This window comes from Porites lutea, chromosome 9 (genome assembly GCF_958299795.1).
Source record: "Porites lutea chromosome 9, jaPorLute2.1, whole genome shotgun sequence".
Classification (NCBI taxonomy): Eukaryota; Metazoa; Cnidaria; class Anthozoa; order Scleractinia; family Poritidae; genus Porites; species Porites lutea.
The window spans coordinates 24885491-24908383 of record NC_133209.1 but is presented as its reverse complement, the minus strand read 5'-3'; the positions used below and the strand labels follow the sequence as shown (position 1 = coordinate 24908383).

General features: G+C 37.6%; 1 protein-coding gene across 1 annotated transcript in view; it reads left to right on the top strand.

Annotated features, from left to right (window-relative positions):
• The window catches only part of LOC140949096 (vascular endothelial growth factor receptor 1-like), a 40408-nt gene that overhangs the window by 5793 nt on the left and 11722 nt on the right, over positions 1 to 22893 (top strand). The window contains exons 5-10 of the mRNA XM_073398337.1: positions 13369 to 13674; positions 15770 to 16078; positions 16663 to 17016; positions 18409 to 18744; positions 19376 to 19687; positions 21936 to 22286. Of these exons, the coding sequence (XP_073254438.1) occupies positions 13369 to 13674; positions 15770 to 16078; positions 16663 to 17016; positions 18409 to 18744; positions 19376 to 19687; positions 21936 to 22286 (1968 nt within the window). The remainder of the gene's footprint in view (positions 1 to 13368; positions 13675 to 15769; positions 16079 to 16662; positions 17017 to 18408; positions 18745 to 19375; positions 19688 to 21935; positions 22287 to 22893) is intronic.

The following is a 22893-nucleotide window of genomic DNA, read 5'->3' as shown; positions in this document are numbered from 1 at the left end:
CAATCACTAACAGCCATTGTGGATACAAATAGTACTAACAGTTCTACTCAGTAAATCGATACCATTGCCTGACGAAAACCTGTAGTACGCAGTCGAAACGTCGCGAGCGATACTGTCTATGCGACAATCGTGAGACAAACGATTGATGGCGTTAAAGTAACTTAGCAAAAACGTCGTGCGGACCCCTTGGCTTTGTAGCTGAAAGTAATTCCCAAAATTTGGCTTTTGGTAACTTAAAGAAATTTGTACTGCAATGATGCAATGGGTTAAGCCATCAGGAGTATAGAGTAAACGGCTGACCTTAACAACCCGGTTGAGAAAACATTTCTGATCCGTTCCGGTTGTTAATCTTTCCCAGTACGCGGAAAGTACTTGCCTAACGATTTACCGGTCGAAAAAGCAATTATTCTTATTACTATTTTTTTCTGAAAGCGAAAAGTCTAGTCTTTTGCAGGACGAAGGCATTACTTTTATTTCCCTTAAAAGACCTTGAATATTGGTCCGGCCCTAGGGTAACATCGAAAGTGATAAGTAACCATAAATAAACGTCTACTTTAATTTTCTATTTCACCAGAACTTCTGCTAAAAGAAGTCTTACGCGACTGCCTGGTTGGTCAGCTTAAGCAACGACGACGGCAACGTCAACAAGGACGGCAAAAAAGCAATTGGTTTAGATTGGAAAACAACAACTTTGCACTTGCATCACGCTTTTTTGTACATTTCTTTGCCGTCACTGCACTACTACGACATGAAAATGCCTATTTTCACGTTTTGTGACGTACGTGGACTCAAGACCACGACTTTCTCTTTCTTCTCCTGAACTTCGATACAGTCTTCAAGAATTGAACTCCAGAAAATAATTGCCAACATTTGACGAATTGAACGAGATGGAATAAGCGCGATACTATGAGTTAGAAGCAGCGCGACTTCACTTTTAAAGTGACGTTTTCGTAGCCGTCGCCGTCGTCGTTGCTTAAGCTCCCTCTTATAAAGTCGCTTACGAGCCCATTCTCGTTCCCGGCTCTAGTTACCACTACTTTTATGGACTATCAAGGTGGTGGGTTGAGACAGCCTTGACTGTAGTTATATTAACCTCTTCAAAACAATGAAAAGCTGCGTTCATTTCAAGAAACGGTTTCGCTCAATGCTAAACCAGTCAGGATGCGCCAAAGCCTATGTCCGATTGTCCGGGACAGGTAGAAATACAGTTCGGACAAGTAAACCTTTGACATAACTTGTCCGTGGGACAAGCACATTTTTAATTAGAAAAAATACAGAAACAGATGAAAGTTGACTTCAGATTACAGTAGAATTAAAATTTATGTTATGGTCATAAAAGCAAACCTCATGCTTGTCAAAATAAGGTCAAATATTCCTTTAAAACTTCGCCATTCCACAGCCATTTCAATCATTTGTTTTTTTTACGAGCTCCATTTGAGTTAGGAACCTTTCCTTAGTAACCAGGCCTGTTAATTACCTGCAAAAAGGCTGATTATGTGATAATAAGCAGTAAAATATATGCCCGATTGTTTTTGAGTTTTGAGCAAAACTTTTTGGACAAGAACCCTTGGGTTTCGGACAACCAAATTTAATATAGTGCTTGTCCGAAGGACAAGTGGATAAAAAACTTTTTGGCGCACCCTGCCAGTATGATCAACTCCAAGGAGTTTCGTGAGCTAGTTTTTCTAACTTTAGGGATTTACTAAAGAACAGCAGCGAACAGCAGACGCATTTCCGGTCGTCGCTTCTCTCCCTCCGAAGAAGCGATGACCGGAAATGAGTCTGCTTTTCGCAGGCTACCCCCTGGTATACGAAACCCCAAAACTGATTTCACATATTTTTTTAAGCTTAGTACTTCCACCCCCTTAAAAGCCGGTCCGGACAAGTCATTTTAACGGTTTAACCGTTTTTGGTCAAAACTGTGATCAAAACATGGGCAAGGGTGACTGAAGGGTCGGCTTTTCCCGCGCAAAAAGAATTGACAGCCAAAATCAATACGACCGGAAGGCTATCAAGTGAGTTCTTGATGTCATAAACCATAATCAGCTTAAAAGTAGAATACATGTGCATTCAGGAGAGATTTCAAGTAATCGAAAAACACCCATATGAAAGCAGATAGCACGAATAAGAGTTCGATGTAAGTGGCTTGAATAAATAAATTGGGTTATGCCTGATATGAGTTATGGTCAGGAGCTGGCAGGTTCAATGATCGCTCTTATGCCCTTATAAGTGTAGTCGTGATAGCCTGCGAGCAAGCTCTCCTTCTGGGCAAGCGAAGCAAGCCTCGCGAGAACGCGCGAGCGAGGGGCCGATCGAGGGAAGGCTCGCTCGCACGTTCTCGCGAGGCTCGTTTCACTCGCCCAAACAGTACTGGTAGTGTCGGCCTGGGGGGTACTCGGGTAGGTACCAAGGTTATGCGGCCGGGAGGCTCCGCCCCGATTCCAACCTCTTATCCTTTTATGTACCTTCTTTGACAGAAAAGGTACCCTTTTCGTATACTTTTTTCTGGCAAATGATGGGCCCCTTCCACATACCTGGCTTAGAACACTACATTAGAAAACACATAAAAAAACACACACAAAAACAAAAACAGAAATACCGCTAGCTACTTACACTAGGTTGATCTCATTCACATCCATAAAATGCGCCTGTTACCGCTTTTTATCCTTTGCAGACCGAAATGACAGATTTGCCCTTCCCTTTCATCCGCTTCAACTAATGAAATTCCTACCCTTTATTAATTCCATATACCAGAAGCAATATCAATATTAGGACTGAAGCACACGTACCAAAGCCGTATGGCCATAACCTTACGCATGCTCACAACCATATCACCCCGGCAGTGACAGCCATGGACAGCTGTCTCACCCTTATTGGGGCTCATCAGAAGCCTGAAAAAGGTACCCCTTTCAATAATAATAACGCGAATATTTATACAGGATAACCTATCAGTTCTAATAAAAAGAACTGTTATCAAAAGGGTCCTGTAATTATCTCATAAATAGCTTAAAAATAAAAAATAAAATCGAAAAAGGAAAATGGAATAAAATAGCACCAAGAAATCTAAGACTTAAAAATCAAAATCTGTAAAAATCATCGACTTACAGGACTGAAAAGAGTTATGAATTATGGAATACTATTGAAAAAATTGTTTTAAATTACTCTTAAAAAGAAACCTAGAATTTACAGTTCTTAAATGCCGAGGTAAAGTATTATAAACTAGAGCCCCTTGAAAGGCAAAACTTCTCCGTCCAATTTATTCCTCTTATCTTTCGGGCGGAGCTTTCCCGTATAGGCAGTTATAGGCAGTTTCCCCCGGGGGTGTCTGCAGTGACAGACGTTCGATAACTTGTAGACGTGATGCGGGGGCTGTGCCGGTCCGCGCGGGGGATGTCATAACCTTGGCTCTGATCTTATTCATGCATGACCGCACTCACTCAGAAATAGCCCCGTTTCGGAAATTACAATCTCTTCGGCATTGCCAGAGATCTTAAAATCAAAAGTTGAGGACACAAATTTAATTAATAGTATACAACCCATGCAAAAATTTAACCGAGATCTTTATAAATTGCTAACCCACCACTTCCGATGGGTATTCATTGTCTTGCCTAACCCCAGAAGATTAGTATACTAGCTGGTGTCTCTCTTTTGTTTGTGTGTTTGTTTTTTTAAGGCTAATTGCCAACCTTGCTGGATTGCGCGCCGCAGTGTTGGGTTAGAATCGATCATAAGTTCGATTGGTTCGACTCACTTAATCGAACTCTGACGCAAATTTTTTGGTTCGATTGTTTTCCATTGTTGGGTTCGATATATAAAGTTCGAATACCGAACAGTTCGAGTACCTTACTCCGGAAAATAATGTACACGTACTTACTCGTGAACTTTGTAATTTAATGTTGCGAATTTTTGCGAATAAAGCTCTTAAGCTGCCTTCATGAACTTATTACTCGGGTCAAGCACTTAACTAATTTTGTGCAGTTTTTACTAACAGAGAAATGCTATACGTAACTAATCAGCCGATCAATTTTCGTGAACTTTGTTTCCCTGATAAACTCGTGCTGCAAACCGTCAGTTGAAAAATTAGCCTCCTTAGGGGTTTGTCACGCGTTCCTGCCCCACTGGCAGGAACGCGTGACGAACCCCTACTAACGTCTGCGTGGGAGGCTATTGAAAAATACGACTGATTCTCACGACGTTCGTGTCGTGACTGGGTTTTCCGGTTTTACAGCGTACACTCATGCTGACTATTTATGCTCACATAAAGAGGGGCCGCTGTAATAATAATAATAATAATAATAATAATAATAATAATAATAATAATAATAATAATAATAATAATAATAATAATAATAATAATAAACCAATCTTTATTTAAGTATCTGAACAAGAAGTAATATTTACAATTTTAAACTATATTGATTGTTTACAAATTAAAAACTAATATATATGTCCACGATAGAAAAACTATAATTGTGAATAATTAAAAAAAAAATAGTTCGCTCAGTTTTATAAAATCAAGCAACTATTAGAATTTGTAAATGAATAGTTTCTTTTTTTCACTTATTATATATAGGATTGCTTTTTGATGAATTAATTAGATTTTTGTAACAGCAGGTTGATTGTAAATAGGGTTTTAATTGAGGTTTTGGAATAAAAAGTTATTATTATTAGTAGTAACTATTCAAGGCAAGTGTAGAAAAAAAAAGTAAAATAAAAAAAAATAAAAAAAATAAGAATAAACAAATAAATAAAATAAAAATAAACAATGCGAACTGGGAACTCGCTTTCGTCGCGCCTTTTTCATCATTATTATATACGGTATCGTCGCGGTTTTTTTGCAACGATGTCGTCACTTGCATATCAAGAATAGGTGTGACGGATCGGAAACGAGGAAATCAAAACAGCAATTAGAGTTAATAAGCAAGCCAGACAAAACATGACAGAAACTTTGAACGTACATCACATTTTTCTCGGTAGAGCGCTTTTTTTTAATAGGACTAACAATGCGATCGTCGATTTAAAGTTTAAGATCATCGTTTCATCAATTAGCGATCGTCGCAACTTCGATGCAGGAATCACCCATCTCATAATCAAGTAATAATATCAGTTATTTCTGACCTGAATACAACGCTTGATTTTAGTAAGAAAAGCTCAACTTTGCCTTATATGGTCCGGCTGGTAATTTACGAAGGAAAACAAAATGATCACTTAGAGATCTGCTTTATTTTTATGCAGTGAGCTAGGTTGGGCATATATCACACAGAGGAATTAACTGAGTTTAGTAATTTCATTTTCATAACGTTATAAGTATTTCTCCTCATTTCATTTTCATAACATCAAAACCATCGGCATCTGGCAAACTTGGCACAGTTTATTACGACAGAATTCGTCAAACTTTCTTTAAAAAAATTCTGACAGAAATAATCTCGCGTGATTAGCGGATAGTTAAGGTGCATAAAGTGTTGAAAAAAATGACAAAGTGGTATGTTAATGTAAAATATCCAAAACATTATATTTTCTTTTAAAAAGGCACTACTTTGACACACTAATGCTGCATCTGCCCTCGCCAACCGGAAACTTGTTTAGGAAAAGCTTGAACATCTCTTACATCGAAAATGAAAATATAGACCTTTTCACGGTTTTCGACGCCATCTTGACGAGTAGGCAAATGCGTGAGAAATTACAGTGTTTGTATGAGAATCTAATGTCGAATAATTTCCGTAAACAGCTGTTCTGAAAAAAATATCAATTGTAAACTAAAGCTACAAGGCAAAGGATTGTCCTAAAAAATTTTGGGGCGTACCTGTGCTTAAATTTCTCCAGAGGCTTGCTTTAGATTTTCCATATATTTGTCTGTAATTTCCCCAGGACTTTCTTACAGACAAATGTATAGAAAATTTTAAAAAGTGGTTCTAGGTCTTCTAGTGCATGTAACGCCCTCAAATTTTTTCAGGAGAATCCTTAGGAGTTAAGCTTTAGTTTACAAATCATATTTTTTTCAGAACAGCCGTTCCACAGAAATTATTCGACATTAGATTCTCATACAAACACTGTAATTTCTCACGCGTTTGCCTACTCGTCAAGATGGCTTCGAAAACCGTGACAAGGTCTATTGACGGAGACCCCATCTTTGCGACCCCCTTTGCCCTTGCGCAATTTTGACATACTTCGGGGCTAAGCAATTCGGGTTTTGCGTGGTAAAAAATATATTTCAAGAACCTTGCTGAATTGATCTGATGTCATTGATGAGTTTCAAAATCGCGGAAATATCTCGAATTGTGTAGGCAATTTTATGCAGAACATGTCGCACAGGGCTTAATGGTTGACGTAACGGGCGTAGATAGAAACTGGCTTCTGATTGGCTGCGGTTAACACACCTATGTTCCATGGTTTCCTCTAGAATTGCATGTAGATGTTGCCCCTCGAACCAAAAGTAACGCACTGTGGTCTCCATTGTTAAATCCAAAGAAGTTTAATTTATTCGAAGAAATAATTGTCGAAGTTATTTATTTCTTACATATCTCGTAAAGTTCAGTTTTTAAACAAAGGAAACGGAGAAGCGAAGACTCGTCTCCGCCACATTGTTGACAATTTTTTCAACATGGCGTCTCAGCTGGATTGTAGATGCGTTTGGCGCGGTTTAGTTTGGAGCGCCCTCTTTTATGTTTCATTTCTCTTAACGGCTCCAGGTATGTTAAATTTTCCTCTAACTTCAAGTATTTTTCAATGAGTTCATTTAAACTCTGGGAAATTTGTTGAAGTGACGATAACCAAACCGAGACGGGAATAGTTCGCGGCCTTCAAAATAAGCTTAATGTTGCTTATGTCATTGTGTCAGCGTTTTAGGTGCGAAAGATCATTCTTTTTGTCTCTCATTGGGTTACTGTTGAGCTTGTTTTACTTCTTGGTGCGGGGAATACTTAAAGGAATTGAATTAGGCTGGCAAAACAAACTTGGATGGTCGTATGGTGTAGCTACATACATGTCCACTGTGGATTAGTAAGCTTAGATGTCCACGGCAAAGACGAGTGAATTTTCTCAGTGTGACTCCCCGAAAACATCAAGGTTTAACAACTTTTTACTTGGGCCGAAAATTTATATTTTAAGCCTCTTTCAGTTCATCTTAGGATAGACATTAAAATGGTCAAACGACAATAATATAATTATTTTCTTTTCGTTGATGTTTTGATGTTCATGCTGTCTACTCTTGGCTTTTTCTATTTTGTTATTTTGCACGCACATGTAGCTTTTGCTTAAGCTTACTTCAAATTGATCCAGCTTACATTTGAAGCATAGTTTTGAGTTAGCGGTACCTGCTTGTACGAATATGTTTTTGGCGCTCTTGCTAGCCTACTGTATATTGTGCAGACTTAAAGATTGTTAGTTTGTTCTCCACTTGTTTCTCAATAACCTTAACTTTTGTCATCATGGTTATGAAAAAACATATCCTGTCCACTGTCTATAATTCCTGGGAAAGCTATTTTCCACTGTTTGTTTTATTAGATAGTCACTAATAATGGTTTCCCTTATAAAAAGCTAGTCTAAGGCCCAGTTCAGCAGTCCTGCTTCTGTCATGTCCTGCCAAACTTATTTCTTTAATTAAGGTGACTCAACCCAGTTTTTTTTGGGGGGGTACCATCCTACTTTGAAGCTCTCTGGTATCCCCACCTTTACTTTTATCGTAAGTCTAACACATAGGATGGATAACATATAGATCAATCTACAATATAACATAACATTTTGGGCAATCGGAGTAAATGTCACGTGGTTATAATGCCACACCCCTTTGAGGTCTGAGTCGAAAATCTGCTGTTGCCGTCACTTTTTCGCGAAAATCTCTCGGCTACACATAGTGCGCATTAGTGCCTTAGGCTGAACAGAGTTTCACCAAAATCGCAAAGACCCAATTCAAGAAATTCAGCGGTTTCGAAATTTAGGTCATAATTTATGCGAAAATGATAAGCAAACTTTACACGATTATATCTAATAAACTATGAGACTCATCCCTTTATTTTGGGCATCGTTATAACAGATGGGTCCTTGCAAGTCAGCAAAACGCTTTAGGGCCTTGTAAATGCGCGCGATTTTGAGCAAAGCAAACATATAGAAATTATAGTTTTCGCTATTTGTTGACGTTTGTCAGCATTTAAGAGTCCTTCTCACAAAAAAAGCATTTTCTTAAAAATTCGTGTTTTTTTTTCCTTCAAATTTTATCAGGGCCACAATTTATTGATTACCTAACTACCCGGACTCTGAATTTCATGGTCATTGAAAAACTGTGACATTATCTTCTATAAGCCCAAACTTGAGTAAACATTGAAGATTTTTAGCGTTTTGGCTGAGTTTGTGCTTTGGGAGTTGTCTATTGTTTCTAGTCTGTCATTATACAGCATTCTTGTTCAGCACGCGTGCAATGACTGCGCTTGGCTGACTTCCGAAAAAACTGGGTCAAGTCACCTTAATTAACCCAATATATTACAATTATTGGGGTGTAGAAAAGGAGGATATTACCATCTTCCCGTCATGCATTGTGGTCAAACTATATTATCAAATGGCAGAATCCTAGCCTGACTCAAAATGTCCCTGGGGAGGCAACACAAGGGCACAAGAGAGAGACGCAAAATGATTCTCTAGAAATCCAGTATACTCCGTAAACTGTATTGTTTGTATGATAGAATTTCACGAGGTAGCAACAGATGCCCTTATCAGGTCGAGGATTTTGTTTGCCGGTTTTCGATTTTTCATCGAGATTGTTAGACTCAAGTGTGTATTAAAATAAAAGCTCGCTGATAAACCCTTTGTTGCTGTGGGGGCCTGTGAAGAACTGAGCGTTCAATAATACTTCTTAAAAGCTGGCTACATGTTTTGTAGTAAAATATGCGTTTCAAATGTAGAACGTATCAAAGAAGCTGGCTATGAGAAACAAGGAACGTGATGAAAAATATATTCTGTGATTAACATGACCAGTAGATATCTTACTGAGCTGGCCTATATGCCAACATGTATGTGTCTTTCGCAGCTTCAAACACTGTTCACCTCCCAAAACTACTATTTAAGTGGAAACTTGTTGAAAACATTACCAATTGCACTCCCACAACAGGAACTTGTCTCTAATCATAATAAGATAGCGCCAAAAATACTTTAAGATGAAAAATTTCGGGTAAAATGTGGAGTCGAAAGGAGTCGATTGGGTTCTTTTGGATGTTTGAAGTAATACTATAATAGCATGGATTTTTGTCTCAATTCTTAATCGACTCCTTGTTTGATTACCAAAATGAATAATTCAACAACACCAGGCATACTACAGGGCCCAGTTGTTCGAGGGCCGATTAGCGCTTAACCTGGGGTTAAATTTAACCCTGGTTTCTTTTTCTTGTGCTCAAAAGCACTATCTTGGATTATTTTCTCTGATTTTTTTAGAGCTTCCAATCATCAACCTGTAGACAAAAAGAATTAAAACTGAAATGCTTTTTAAGCTTTCAAATCTGAATTCCAATCTCGCACTAACCCTGGGTTATCTTAACCCAGCTTTGAACAACTCGGCCCAGATATGCAGCGATGCATGACAAGAGAAAGGTCACACGGAAGAAAACAGGATAATTTAATCAAGAAATCATTCTGTTCTTCTGACGGAAGATGAAGAATTATGCAAAGACGTACTTGAACTTCATATCTCATCCTTAAAGTGGCAAAAATTTCTCCAAAATTGTAGGCAAAATTTATGTTTTCATCATACAGACCAGAAACAATCACCCTGAAATGGGTGCAAGGCACTCTGGGAAGATGGTAATATTCTCCTTTGGGTGTGGAAAGGCTCCCTGAAAAACATGGTTATTGGAAAATTTTGGCTCAATCTTAAAATCTTGGAATTGTTTGTGATGGGTCTCAAAGTCTTGTTTTCTGGTGATTTTTCATCTTGCAGTCTCGAACTTTTTAGGTGTCAGTCTGAAATTTCGAAACCAGTGTACTGCAGTCTCGCAAAGTCATGAATTTACCATTCTATACCCCTTATAATTATTGAGTTAGACATGCAGAAGCACAATGTGTGAACTGGGCCTAGGTACTTATATGATCCACTATACATTATCTGCATTTTACCCAACAATACATGTAGTTCTTCCAACTGCAAAATATCCAAGGCATCTAACTGTAGGTTCATCTACAAAAGGCAGACCAAAAGTGCTCATCCATTTAAGGGCTTATATTATTGAGGAGCAGCATGATAGAAAGTGGAGAACAGCGAACCGTTCTTGTTTCACAGACATGACTGGGTTATTACTTGATTGATTGGTTGCAATCATTCATTCCAGTAATTTGAGGACATTTTTTGTCCTCTTTTTTTTTTCTTCAGGATTTTGTTTGAATAAAAAGTGTCTGTATGACTTTAAGAACATGACCCGCTTAATACGGACACCTTCTTAGTACAGACACTTTCTATGACCCCATCAGTGTCCATATTCAGGGTGCAAAGAAAGTCAGTTTTACAGCCTGCCATTCGGGCAAGCTGTAGTTAGCATGCACTAGCCCACACGTCATTTCAGCTTGCCCCAAGACCCTTTTTGATTAGCAGGATTGATTACAATCCTTCTGTAATTTCAATTTCCCCAAAAAACAGCACTTGCCCATCGGGCAACTTAAGAGGAAAAATCACTAGCCCGATAGCAAAATCCACTTTCTTTGCACGCTGTTATTACTGGGGTTTGAGTGTATGTCTAAGTCTTTTAGATACAATGTACTTGTTCTTTTAATGGTTGAAATTCAAGGAATAATTTATTATTATTACAATATACCACCTACCAATGGCAGTGAGCTCGTCGTTTTCCTCCTGCTCCATTGTCAGGACTGGTCGGCGGCCTGAACCTGTTTTGTCGGCCAGTGATCCACACTCTTTGTACTTTATCAATATTTTTGACACGGTTTGGCGTCTACTCTGAATCCCCTCACAACAAAGGTCACGAACTATGGCACTGATACTCTTAGCCAAGGACGAAAGCGAAATAATTCTTACAAAATGTAGTTTGATGTAAACTGGTGTTCTTCCCATAATTGCAGATGCAAGATTGAATGATTTTCGAAATCTCTTATGGTTAACAGTCTATTATTATGCAAAATTGTTTCATGACTCTTTTAACAATTTTTTGATTGGCGTGAATTACAACAAGAGCTAATGTAACATTCTGTAATTGGTTACTTTCGATCCGAGGGGTGAGTATAAGAACCTGCTCCATTTTATTCGTTAATGCTAACAGATTTTATCTGACAGAAATTTTGCTAACAGCGTTCAAACTTACTCTTACTCAACATGTCTCTCGTGCGGCTCTTAAGGTGCCCAAGTACAGATTGTTCTATTTTAAGTTAGATCGCACAATTAGTGTTGTTCAACTGAGTAAAATAATTTTACTCAGTTGAACAACACTAATTATTGTTAAAGTGATTAGTGGCAACAATTTCATACAGCGTGCAAAGAAAGTGGTGTCTGATAGCCCGGGGCTAGTGGATTTTGCTATCGGGCTAGTGAATTCTGTTTTTAACTTTCCCAACGGGCAAGTGATGTTTTTTGAGGAATTCGAATAACTGAAGAACTATGAAATCAATTCTGCCAGTCAAAAAGTTTTTGGGGCTAGTTGAAATGACATCTGGGCTAGTAAAAATTTAGTGCTAGCTTCAGCTTGCCAGAATGGCAAGCTGTAAAAATGATTTTCTTTGCACCCTGTTCATATCAATTTTTGTCATTGTTAAATGGAGGCTAGCACTCTGATTTTCAAACAATAATTTTGTCATGTACACACGGGAAGCAAAAACGTAAGAAAGAGTAAGAAACCCGTATTGCAACGAAGCAAGAAGACATTCATTCGTAGTCGGGTTATACAGTGTAGTAATATTTTACTCACCAGCATCAAGCGAGCATTAAGCGTAAACATACGATTGATATTCTCATACATCAATTTCTTTAACGCCGATTTTGTTGCTGTTTAATAAAATGTAGGGTCTCGTCTTCAAGTCTCTAAAAATGGCTGGTGTTCTTCTGGTGTATGAATGCATAATAAGTGGAACCCACGTCGCCTAATTTTAATATCTCGATTTATGTCCTTCATGCACTTAATTTAACAAGGGATTATTGAGCTACCTCAAACCTAAGAATTTGTTTTGTTTATCATAACAATGCCACACGGAGCAAAGCTGTTACAGTACATAACAGAAGAAAAATCTTTCCCTGCCCGACGCGTTTGTCTGACGCATGTACGTCCATGTGTCTGTGTTGCGTCTGCGTTGTTCGCTTAATTCTGGCCTGCACTGTAGTTTAAAAACTTTGCCTGCTAATACACAGGTATGCCACTGAAAATAAAAGAATATAAAGATAAAAGTAGATAAGACAAAATAAAAGCTATTTACAATTAAAACTAGGGTATCTAAGAGATAGTAATGCTGCGGCACATTCTGTTGATACTGGCATTAGTTAGGCAGTGAGATTTAAAAGAATCGAAAATGACATTGAATGTCCTATTTACATGTTGGAAAATACTAGAATAATTACTATCAGTCTATAGAAAGAACTCATGGGAACGTTGTTTAGAAAATGATGAAGTAGTTACAACTCTGGTTTTCCCACAGTAAATTGTAGGAAATAATAGAAATTCAGATTGTTTATCCATATATTTAATATATGGTGCACGATATTTTCTCTGGAAACACAATACTTTTCTTACTGTTTGTTGCACTTTATTAAGTAACAGTTATTTAGCTATATATTTATAGAAAAGAACAACACAAAAAACGGAAAAAAAAGAAAGAGGGAATAAAGAATATGGTGGGACTCGAACCCTGCACCTTCGGCTCGACGCGACTACACCTAACCAGTGCACCACAGAGGCTGATTACGTCATCTTCAGGAAAAGTCTTTCATTTTATTCCTTTTCTATGAAACTTCCGCCGGCAAGATGATCGCCAGCCGCATTAACCGAGCTATTAACAGTGAAAAAAAAAACAATGTAAACGCATATTCCATGGCAATGAATGAAAGAAAAAACATAATTATAATTGGTCGCTCCGCAGCAATTAAGTTATCACACACAATATTATGAAAAATTATTTACAAAATTGATTTAAAAGACGATTCGTAGATACTAAAAATTAATATTGATTCATTTGCTACATGCATAACAGTCCCCTAAATGTTTTAACTAATCGGACAGCCCTCTTACAATAATCTTGATACTTTTCAGCTTTCTCATCTTCCTTTTCTCTCACCCATCCTGTCTTTGGAATTGCCTCTCCTGTTAACGATTATTATTGTTGTTGTTGTTGTTGTTATTATTATTATTATTATTATTGTTATTATTATTAATTTGTTTGCTTTATTATCTGTAGGTGTAGGAGCTCTGAAGTTTCTCCAGGATCCTCCACAACTCCAGGCATCTCATGTTGGCTGGAGTGTTGACTACAACTGCACAACAGATGACCCAAATGCCACAGTGTCACTTCTACAGTCTAAAGATTTTGAGATTTCTTATAATGTGTTTCCAGTCACCCCAAACAAACTTCTTTTGAGGGAACAAGTGTTCAGCATAGTAAACCTTGTTCTTTCGGATGGCGCATACTATAAATGCAAGGCAACGGGCCAGTCAGGTCAAACTATTGAATGGGGCATTGGTTCAACGTTATATATACGAGCAGGTCTGTAAGAATATTTGGAGTAAATAGGCACTCATGTAAATCATGTAGTTAAAACCCCCAGGGGGGTACTCCCTGTAATGGCTTATGCAGAGACGCTCCACCTGAAAAGGGTACCTTTGTCAAAAATTAATAATTTTTTAATTTGCTATGGTGGCGCTTTACATTCTCTACATAACAGTTAAAATTTATAAAATGTATCTATGATACATAACCCGATAAAAAGAAAAAAATGCTAACAAAAATACATAAATAAATGACAATAAAATAAAATAATATTTAAAACTACCTAAAAGCTAATCTAAAAAGACAGGATCTGAAATTGTGACCAGCTGGTCGCCAATGCAACTGAAAATTTACATTAAAAAATTTTTTTTGTTGTTGTTGTAGTGTTGGTGATATACGGTATTTTTTTGAAAAATTCTGAACTTTTAAAGGCTCGGGAAATTATAATTAATTTGGACAGAACGTGCATGTATGTGAAATTAGTTTCAAAATGGTGGCATTTTTCTGATAAAACGTGTTTTTTACATGTACATACAATAATCTTTTAATGCTTTTCAACCAGCAAATTAACCAGTAACTGATGTAAATTAGTGGTATTTCACAAGTGCTCGAGGATGTGCAAACTAAAAAATATTAGCTTTTCCTTTTATTTGTTGCTTTTGTTGATGTTGAATTATGTCAAGGAAAGTATTTTTCTTTGCAACGGACGTGAGTAATTTTTTTAATTCAAAAGTGATAGATTATATGTCAACTTGCAACTTATCAAATTACATAAAGAGCAAATTAAATATTTGGCTTTGACTTTTGAATGATCAAAATAAGAATTCGCAACATCTGCTGAAACCACTCAGAATTCCGGCAAGACTCTTGTCTTTCATGAACAAGGCTTTCCCGATCCAAGGCTCTTGCTCTGTGGCAAAAGTCTCTCAAGTTATTTGTATAAAATCTGAGGCCATTTCCATAGACAAGTAGAAGGTGATTTCATATGAAAAAGTGAACCACTGGCTCCTATTGAAAACCCTGTTTAAGCAAACCCTTAACCAAGGAATTATCAAACATAAGCTCATACATGTAAACTGTTCTTCTTATACATGTACATTTGTATCATTTTCTGAAAAATTGACCCATGTTAATTAGCAGATACAGTAGACTCTCGATAACTCGAACCTTCAAGGGAAATCGAAAAAGGTCCCGAAGAAAATAGCTGAGAGTAAGATAAAAACAGTTTTTACGGCACAGTGAACATTTTAATCACATTTAATTGTAGAAATGTCAAGTGAAAATTAAAAGATACTTCTAGATTATAAATCAGAACGTAACGTAACAAAACATAGCCTAAAATAATAGAGCAGGCATTTTACTGTTTTGAGAAGAAAAGCTGCTTCACGTTAGCCTGTGCCAATCAACATCAGCCTCCACTAGTAAACTATACTCCTACAACACGTCAATAGGAAATCCAAAATTCAATGTTTCGGACGCCGGTCGATGGCTTTTTTCCCGACTTTTTAAGGGCTGAAAACATGGTTCGAGTTATCGAGGGTAAAATTATATAGAACATGACTTGAGGGGAAACGAAAATTGGTTTGAGTTACCGGGAGTTCGAGTTACCGAGGGTTCAAGTTACCGAGGGTAAAATTACAGTGAATGTATGACGGAAATCCAGGGGAAATTCGATTTTGGTTCGAGTTAGCGCGAGGTTCGAGTTAGCGAGGGTTCGAGTTATCGGGAGTCGACTGTATCTCCCAGATGCTTAGTGATATTCTGATGGGTGTCCCAAGCTCCCTTCATCCTAGTTGACTGGGAGGGCATGACACTATTTCCATGAAAATGCATTTACCTTCCCGTTTGCCCAATGTATACTTCACTGCATTCACAAGAAATCTTATATGCTACTCCATCTTGTTAACCTTTTACAAGTACATTGTATAGCTGTAAACACAACATAAATAACTTCAGACCTGATTTGAGTAGCCCTGTTATATTTTCAGACTTTTTGTTAAACCCTTGAATAAGTTATGACAATTTTGCAGAGACTACGGTACACTGTATGTATTGAAGCCAGCATGTAAAGTACTGCACATATTTTTTGCAGCTCAGTTACCCAGGCATTTTGTGTTTATACCAAACCAATCAATCTATGTGCTGCAAGGGCAGAGTGGAGAAGTCACATGTGAAGCTGAGGGCCCTTCAGTTTCTACCCTGAAGTGGGAAAAGGAACAGGATGATAAATCATATGCAGCCATCCCCAGCAGCCAAGTTAACATCACTAAAGATCCAAACTATGTGAGAGCAACTCTAAAGATTACAAATGCGCAGTTTGCGGACACTGGTACATACAAATGCACAGTATCAGTTCCACCAAATCTATCAGATTATAAGCTGACAAAGATAGAAGTCAAGGGTATGTTTGTACTCTATTTCATTGTAAAGGTTACTTTTACTGTTAGTATCTCATCATATCTGCAGTACATGGCCCAGCAGCCAGCATATTAGACTCACAATACGGTTTATCCCCAGTCCATGTCCTACTCTGACTTGCTGAATTTGTTTTGGTCTTCCCAACATCAATTCCTTGGCCATGCTTGTTATTATCCAGCTGGTTGCTTCCTGCCAGTTGGGGTTTTCAATCCTGTTATGTTCTATTTGGGTTATTATTTTGTTCTAATTAAGTTAAGAGTGGAGTGCCTGCAAACTAGCTGGACTTCCACTGTGAAAGCAAACCAAAAAACAGTATTAACTGCACATCAACAATGTACATGTACAGTATATCACTTATGCAATGGATAAAAACTGGTGAATGCCCATATGATGGTCTGATGATGACTGAGTTCTGGCATTTGATGTAGATGACTGTTCTGCTCTGTACAAAACAATAGTAATATTTTGTCAGACAAATTATTTGTTATTGTGTAGGCTACAGTTGATTGTCACTGAGTATTAATCTATGTAAAATCAAATCTTATTCTGTTTCATTCACACATTTAGGTCCTTCAGCACCTAAAATTAGTCCCTACAAAGAGCAAACAGAAATACTAGAGGGATCCACCAAGGCTATCAAGTGTGTAGCAGAGGGATTTCCAAAGCCAACGGTAGATTGGTACAGAAATGGCAAGAAAATGAATGTCACCAACTGCCGTACAGAATCTCAGAGTTGTGATCAAGTTGTGTATGAGGTTTATGAAGAAGGAGATGGTTCTTCTGGACTTCATACTATTTACACAGTTCAAGTTCTCAAAATAAGAAGTGCACTATATCCAAGAGATGTTGGTGATTTTAAGTGTGTTGCATCAAATGGAGCTTCACCAGATGCTGAGTTGATTGTCAGCTTGGATGTTCAAGGTACTTAAGCAAAGGAATACCTTTATACTGTGTGTAACCAGTAATTTGCATAATTATACATGTGTAATTTTTTTACCCCATTTACAAATGATTTGGTCAGAGCCAACATTTAGAGCCTTAGTTCCATTGTACAGCTGTACCAATTTATTGTGATCATATGTAAGTAATTTTCAATGTTAAAGACATCTTTGATGCACAACTCATTGGGAGCACCTGTGAACTATTCAATCAAATCAGGCCAGAATTGATATTAATCCTTCTCTGTACATAACTGCTCTCTTTTGAACATTTGGAAACATTGTTACAAAATGTACCTTCCTATGCATTTATTTTTTTACCCAAATTTTTCATCCAGGAGTGAAACCTGGTGAAAGCATAGAAAAAAATTGTAAGCACTTATGTCACTCGTACACTGTAGGACTCACAGTGTAGAGTACAAACTTAAATTCTGAGTGCAAACCTGTGTTCTAAGTTGAGAAAGGCAAGGAACTAATTTGAAGGGGGTGGGGGTGGGGGTGTGAGAGGCTTATTTGCGGGGGGGTGCTTATTACCTTACAGTTAAAATGTAATAAACATTGTCTTCCTTTCAAACAAACACATCTGTACAGCTGTAAACAGAGCACAAACACATATCTCTAAGAAAAAAAAAACAAGTATGGTCTTACTGATGGCAGTAAGGTCCTAAAAGTTCTGGTGTTGAAATGCTCTTTCTCTCCTTCTTTGTACTGGATATTCAGTCACATTTTCTTTCTTGGAGAAGGGTTGCTTGGTAAGAAACTCTTGACAACAAGATCCAATTTAGCAGATTATACATGTATGTTAAATCAGAGGTTGATGAAAGATTATTAACATCAGATTACACTGTTAAAATTTTACAACCTTGTTTTCAATATAAGACGTGCAGTCTACCCCGTGAGCATCCCATCATGTCAGCTCATTTAAGGATACCGTAAATCCTCTATTAAGCCCCCCAGGGGGTTTATTTTTCTGAAGCACTTTTGAGGGGGGCTTAATAGAGAGGGGGAGGGGGGTGCTTATTTAATTTAGCGAAATCCATCAATGGGAGGAAGGTTTCTTGAGGATGGACAACAATAGGGAAATGGTAACAATTCTCCACAGAGAATTAGAGCATAAAGTTGAAAAAGTTCAGCACATGAAGTTTGAGGTCATGTGGCCAAAGACCAAAAGCAATATGAATTTCCAGCCTGAATAAACCATTACTGATCAGTCCACGTTAATTGTTTGTGAAGAATAAGGATGGAGGGGGGAGGGGAGGGGGGGACTTAGTAACTTTTCTTCTCTGAAAAGGGGGGGCTTATTAGAAAGGGGGTGCTTAATAGAGGATTTAGTGACATGAACTAGGCATCAACTAACAATCTTAATTTAATGCAGTTAAGCCGACACTGAAAGAGAGATTAGATGCAGTTGCTGTGGTAGAAGACAAAGAAGCTGAAGTGTCCTGTGCAGTGACCAAGAGCAACCCACTGCCAACGTTCAGTTGGCAGTATGCTTTCAAAAACTTGGAATGTGATATTCAATCTGGTACCTGTGTCCCTAAGGAAGACAAGTGGATTACTGTTCCCAGTCCGCTGGTGTCTCCCAGCAGCTCAACACCAACAAATGAAAGCACTGTAAAAATTGCCAAAGACCAACAAAATGCATTCTACCGTTGCCAAGCATTCAATTCCTTGGGAAATGTTTCGCAAATCTTGAGATTTGTCCGACTTGGTAAGAACATCAGTTGGTAAAAACAGTACTTTTTTTGAGGTATTGAATTGTACAAAAGTGTAATAATGTGCTTTATACTAGTACAGACAAGAGAGCAGATTTTCTAGGGCTGACCTGCACCTATTCCAAACAAGTTTTGTGATTGGCTGTGAAAACAATAGGGATGGTGACATAACAATGCCCCTATCCCCGAAAACAATAGGTAGTGCAAGTTATAGGGACCAATGAAAGAAGAGGTTTGGATGCGTGCAGGTCAATCGATGTTCTACTCGTAGGTCAAGCTAGATTGCATTGATTAATGCTCACCTGAGGACATTTTTAGCTGCATATATTTTATGCACATCTGCTTGGGCTTGGAACTGAGACACCCTATGTGATAACATAAATTGGAAAATGTGTGGTTCCAGGCATATCCATAAAACCGTGCTGAAAAAATAGGCCAAAGTTTTAAAAAAAGTCTTTAAAAAGGTAAGCGTGTTAAGAACTTATGCAGATCTTGGAGGATGTTATCCACCTCAACCTCCAGCCCGGGTGGATAACATCCTCCTTGATCTGCATAATTCTTCATATCTTACCATCCTCATTTTTAAATAATTACATGTATTGCTAATTTCCTATGATTGATCAACAGTGAAACCAGATGCCAAGGTTGAGATTGACATTGGCAAAACTATGACTGAGGTGAACGAGAAGTCTACCTTAGAGGTCTTCTGCATTGACAGGATTGATGGTGACTTGGACCTCCTTTTCTCAAAAGATGGGGAAAAAATAGAACTAAGTGATCCACGTGTCAATGTCACCATTGAAAATCTACCAAAAGAAACTGAAAGGTTGTTTAAACTGACGATAAAGAATGTGACAATGAATGATACAGGAGAGTATGGATGCACCCTTTCTGTTTTGTTTCCAAGGCTCCTTGATGCCATCAATGTTACAGTGAAAGGTGAGCGAGCTAAGAGTGGAGATCATTAAAGTACTTTAACTAACATTTTTATTCGTAGGCCCTCTTATAGGTGCAAAAAATTTTGGTAACTCGTGTGAATTTTCCTGGAAGTCATATTAATAGATTTATGCAGGAAAAAGCTTTGTTATGGTCCCAATTACTTGATTTTTATCAAGCTCTACGATTTCTAATCTCATGGAAAACAATTTTTCGGTTTTGTGCCTAGAGTTCATGGAAAACTGTCTGTCACAATTTTTTGGTTCCGTGAAAATTCATGGAAACCCACTCCTAGATGTTTTCAATTTTTTTGTCATAAATTTTTTCCTGGAGGTGTAATTCATAAACCGTTAATGTGCAATGCCCTTTGAAAACAATTCAAGATGGCGGGCAATAGACAAATAATAATTGATACTTAATTATAATTACGTAATTGATGCTGAACATTTAGTTTTTATAATATTTGGTATATAAGCCAAGTCATAACCAAAGAATTGATCTACTACAGTGGAACCCCGTTGATATGGTCACCACGTGTATATTAATAGGTGACCCTATTAACAAGAGTTTTTTGACAAGAAAATGTAGGGTTCTCATTAAGAGCCGGGGGCCTTGGATTTTCCCGGGCTACTAAGAGAGTGGCCCTCGGCTACTTTTATTGGAAAATAGAACAAAAATAGAACCAAATGAAATCCCTAGCCGTTTGATTCCCCGCCTACTTGGTGTATTTACCGGGCAACTTGAAATCTTAGTGACAACCCTGAAATGTATGGCCATTATGCCCGGCGGCTAGGAAAAGTAGCCGTAATAACAAGGTGACCGTATGACTGAGGTTGGCCATAAGGGGGCATTGTTCTGTAGATAAGAATCTGAGTGGAAAAATACATGTAGTGAATTTCTGTAATTTCTGTACCCAAACATGCGAATGTACACTCAAAGAAAACGTTTGGTTTGTTTAATACAGAAGTACATAGTAGAAGATTGAACATCAAACTGTATGCAGCTGTGTTTTGTTGTGTTAATCTGTAATTTCATGTGTTGATGGAGGGAACTTGCAGCTATAGTAGCTGCAGTGGTTTAAGATCAAGAATTTTTGTGGTAGTGGTGTTTCTGCATTTCCTAAGTTGTTGCATGTGCACATACATACATACAGCAAATGATGGCATTGTCAGTGGTAGCTCTAAATTTGAAGGCAGGTTTCTTTACCATAGCCATGTACATTTGTATTAGCGTTAATATTTCTCGATTTGTGAAGCCAGATGGTTTGAAGAAGGTTAATTGTCATTGATAATTATTACCAAATAATTTGTGCAAATATTGGAAAAAAAACACGCACACACTGCAGAACTTACATCCTTCATCATCATTGACAGCTTTTGTAAGTTTTACAGCTGGTCCTGTTTTTATGGGCGTACTGGTATAATAGACCATAGGTTTTTGACCAATCAGATTGTGCATATCCACCTATCTCAGTTATCATATAACATAGTATATGAAAATTAAATTTGTCCATTAATAACCATCCATAGTTTCACACCAACCAGCTGTACAATAGAGAATTCTATGTCATGTTTTTTAAAGCAAAACAATGTTAAATTTTTTTTAGCTTTTTTTTTGTTGCTATTAATGTTGTTTCATGTAATTGTCATGTAATTAGCAATTAATGAATGAGGCTGAGTAGGATATGAAGAATTAAGCAGATTGAGGTGGATAACACCCTCCGAGATATGCTTAATTCTTCATATCCTACGAAAGCCGAATTCATTAATTGCTTTATTATTCATTCAAAATAATTCGTAGTTTAAAAACATAACTAAAACATGCTTACCTGCATTGATGTTAAGTTCATCTTTGGTAGTGTACAGTGTACATTTAGTTTTGTCCAGCTCCGCAAATATTCCCCAAATGGAGATGTTGCCCTCCTAGTTGTCTTCTTGCTGTTTTTGCCATGTTTTTAGCTATTATTTCACCTAGTTCTCGCTGTAGTCCTTACTCTTGAAACGAGTGAAAATAAAATGTCCGCCATTATTTTTTCACAACCAAAACAACTCAACCTCGTCCCAAGGTCTTCTCGGTAACGGTGCTTTAACCTGTAGCGGGCTGCATTTTTGACATAGTTTCCTCATTAAACACAAAATTCTTCCAAATTTGGTCATCAGTAACTGGTTATGGTGAATTATGTGTGTGTTAGCCAATCAGAATTAGGGAAGTATTTTGAATGAATAATAATATTTATTTTATGTCTTCATAGCGCTGAAAGCACCAAACATCACCAAAGATATACCTAATGTGACAGTTCTTCAGGGTGATAATGTGGAGTTGTTTTGTGATGTTACTGGCAACCCAGAACCTTCCATCACGTGGTACTTCTACAAGGATGGCAAAGGTGTTCGCTCAGAGATCAACATGCAAAAAGATCACCTGGGTGGGAAGAAGGATAACTGCAGGAGTCGGACAAAGGGTTATTACTTCTTGCAACCTGCTGATGCTCATGTGCTTGTAATTTGCAATCCAGAATTTGAACTTCACCAAGGAAAGTATTCGTGTCATGCTAAGAATACAGTAGGAGAGCAGAGCAAGTCTGCATTTGTCAATGTGGAGAGTAAGTAGTTAATTGTTAATTAATAGGTACAACAAGCTGGTGTGGTTAACTTTATTAATATTTACTTTAACCACATTAAAAATTTATAAAAATGATAGCAATACTTTATTATGAAATAATAATTATACAGTCGACTTCTGGTAACGCGAGCTTTCAAGGGAAATATAAATAAGTTATTGCATTTTCAAGCTATCGGGAGCTCCAAGCAAAACCTGAATTTGTATTAGTAATTTATACATGTATGGATTTGAAGACTTTGCAATCTCTTGCATCTTACTGATGGCTTGTCCCACACTGAGCTTAGATCAAGCTCTGCTTGCATATTACTTGGTAAATATATTTCTGGTGGTCAAGGCAAATCCAAGTCTCGCATCTAGTAGGATACATGTTTATCTGAATTACTTGTGTTTACGAACAACCTTGCATTCACATGATTACGACAGGGACATCAGATGGACCTTAAACTCAACACCAGGGCCTTTGCTGCTCACATACCATTCACATAAAATTAGTATGTGTAATCAAATGGTGACGAGTGAAATTAGGGAATAATTACACGCGCGTTTTGTCCAAATCCTAATAATTTCCCGAGCCTTCAGGCGAGGGA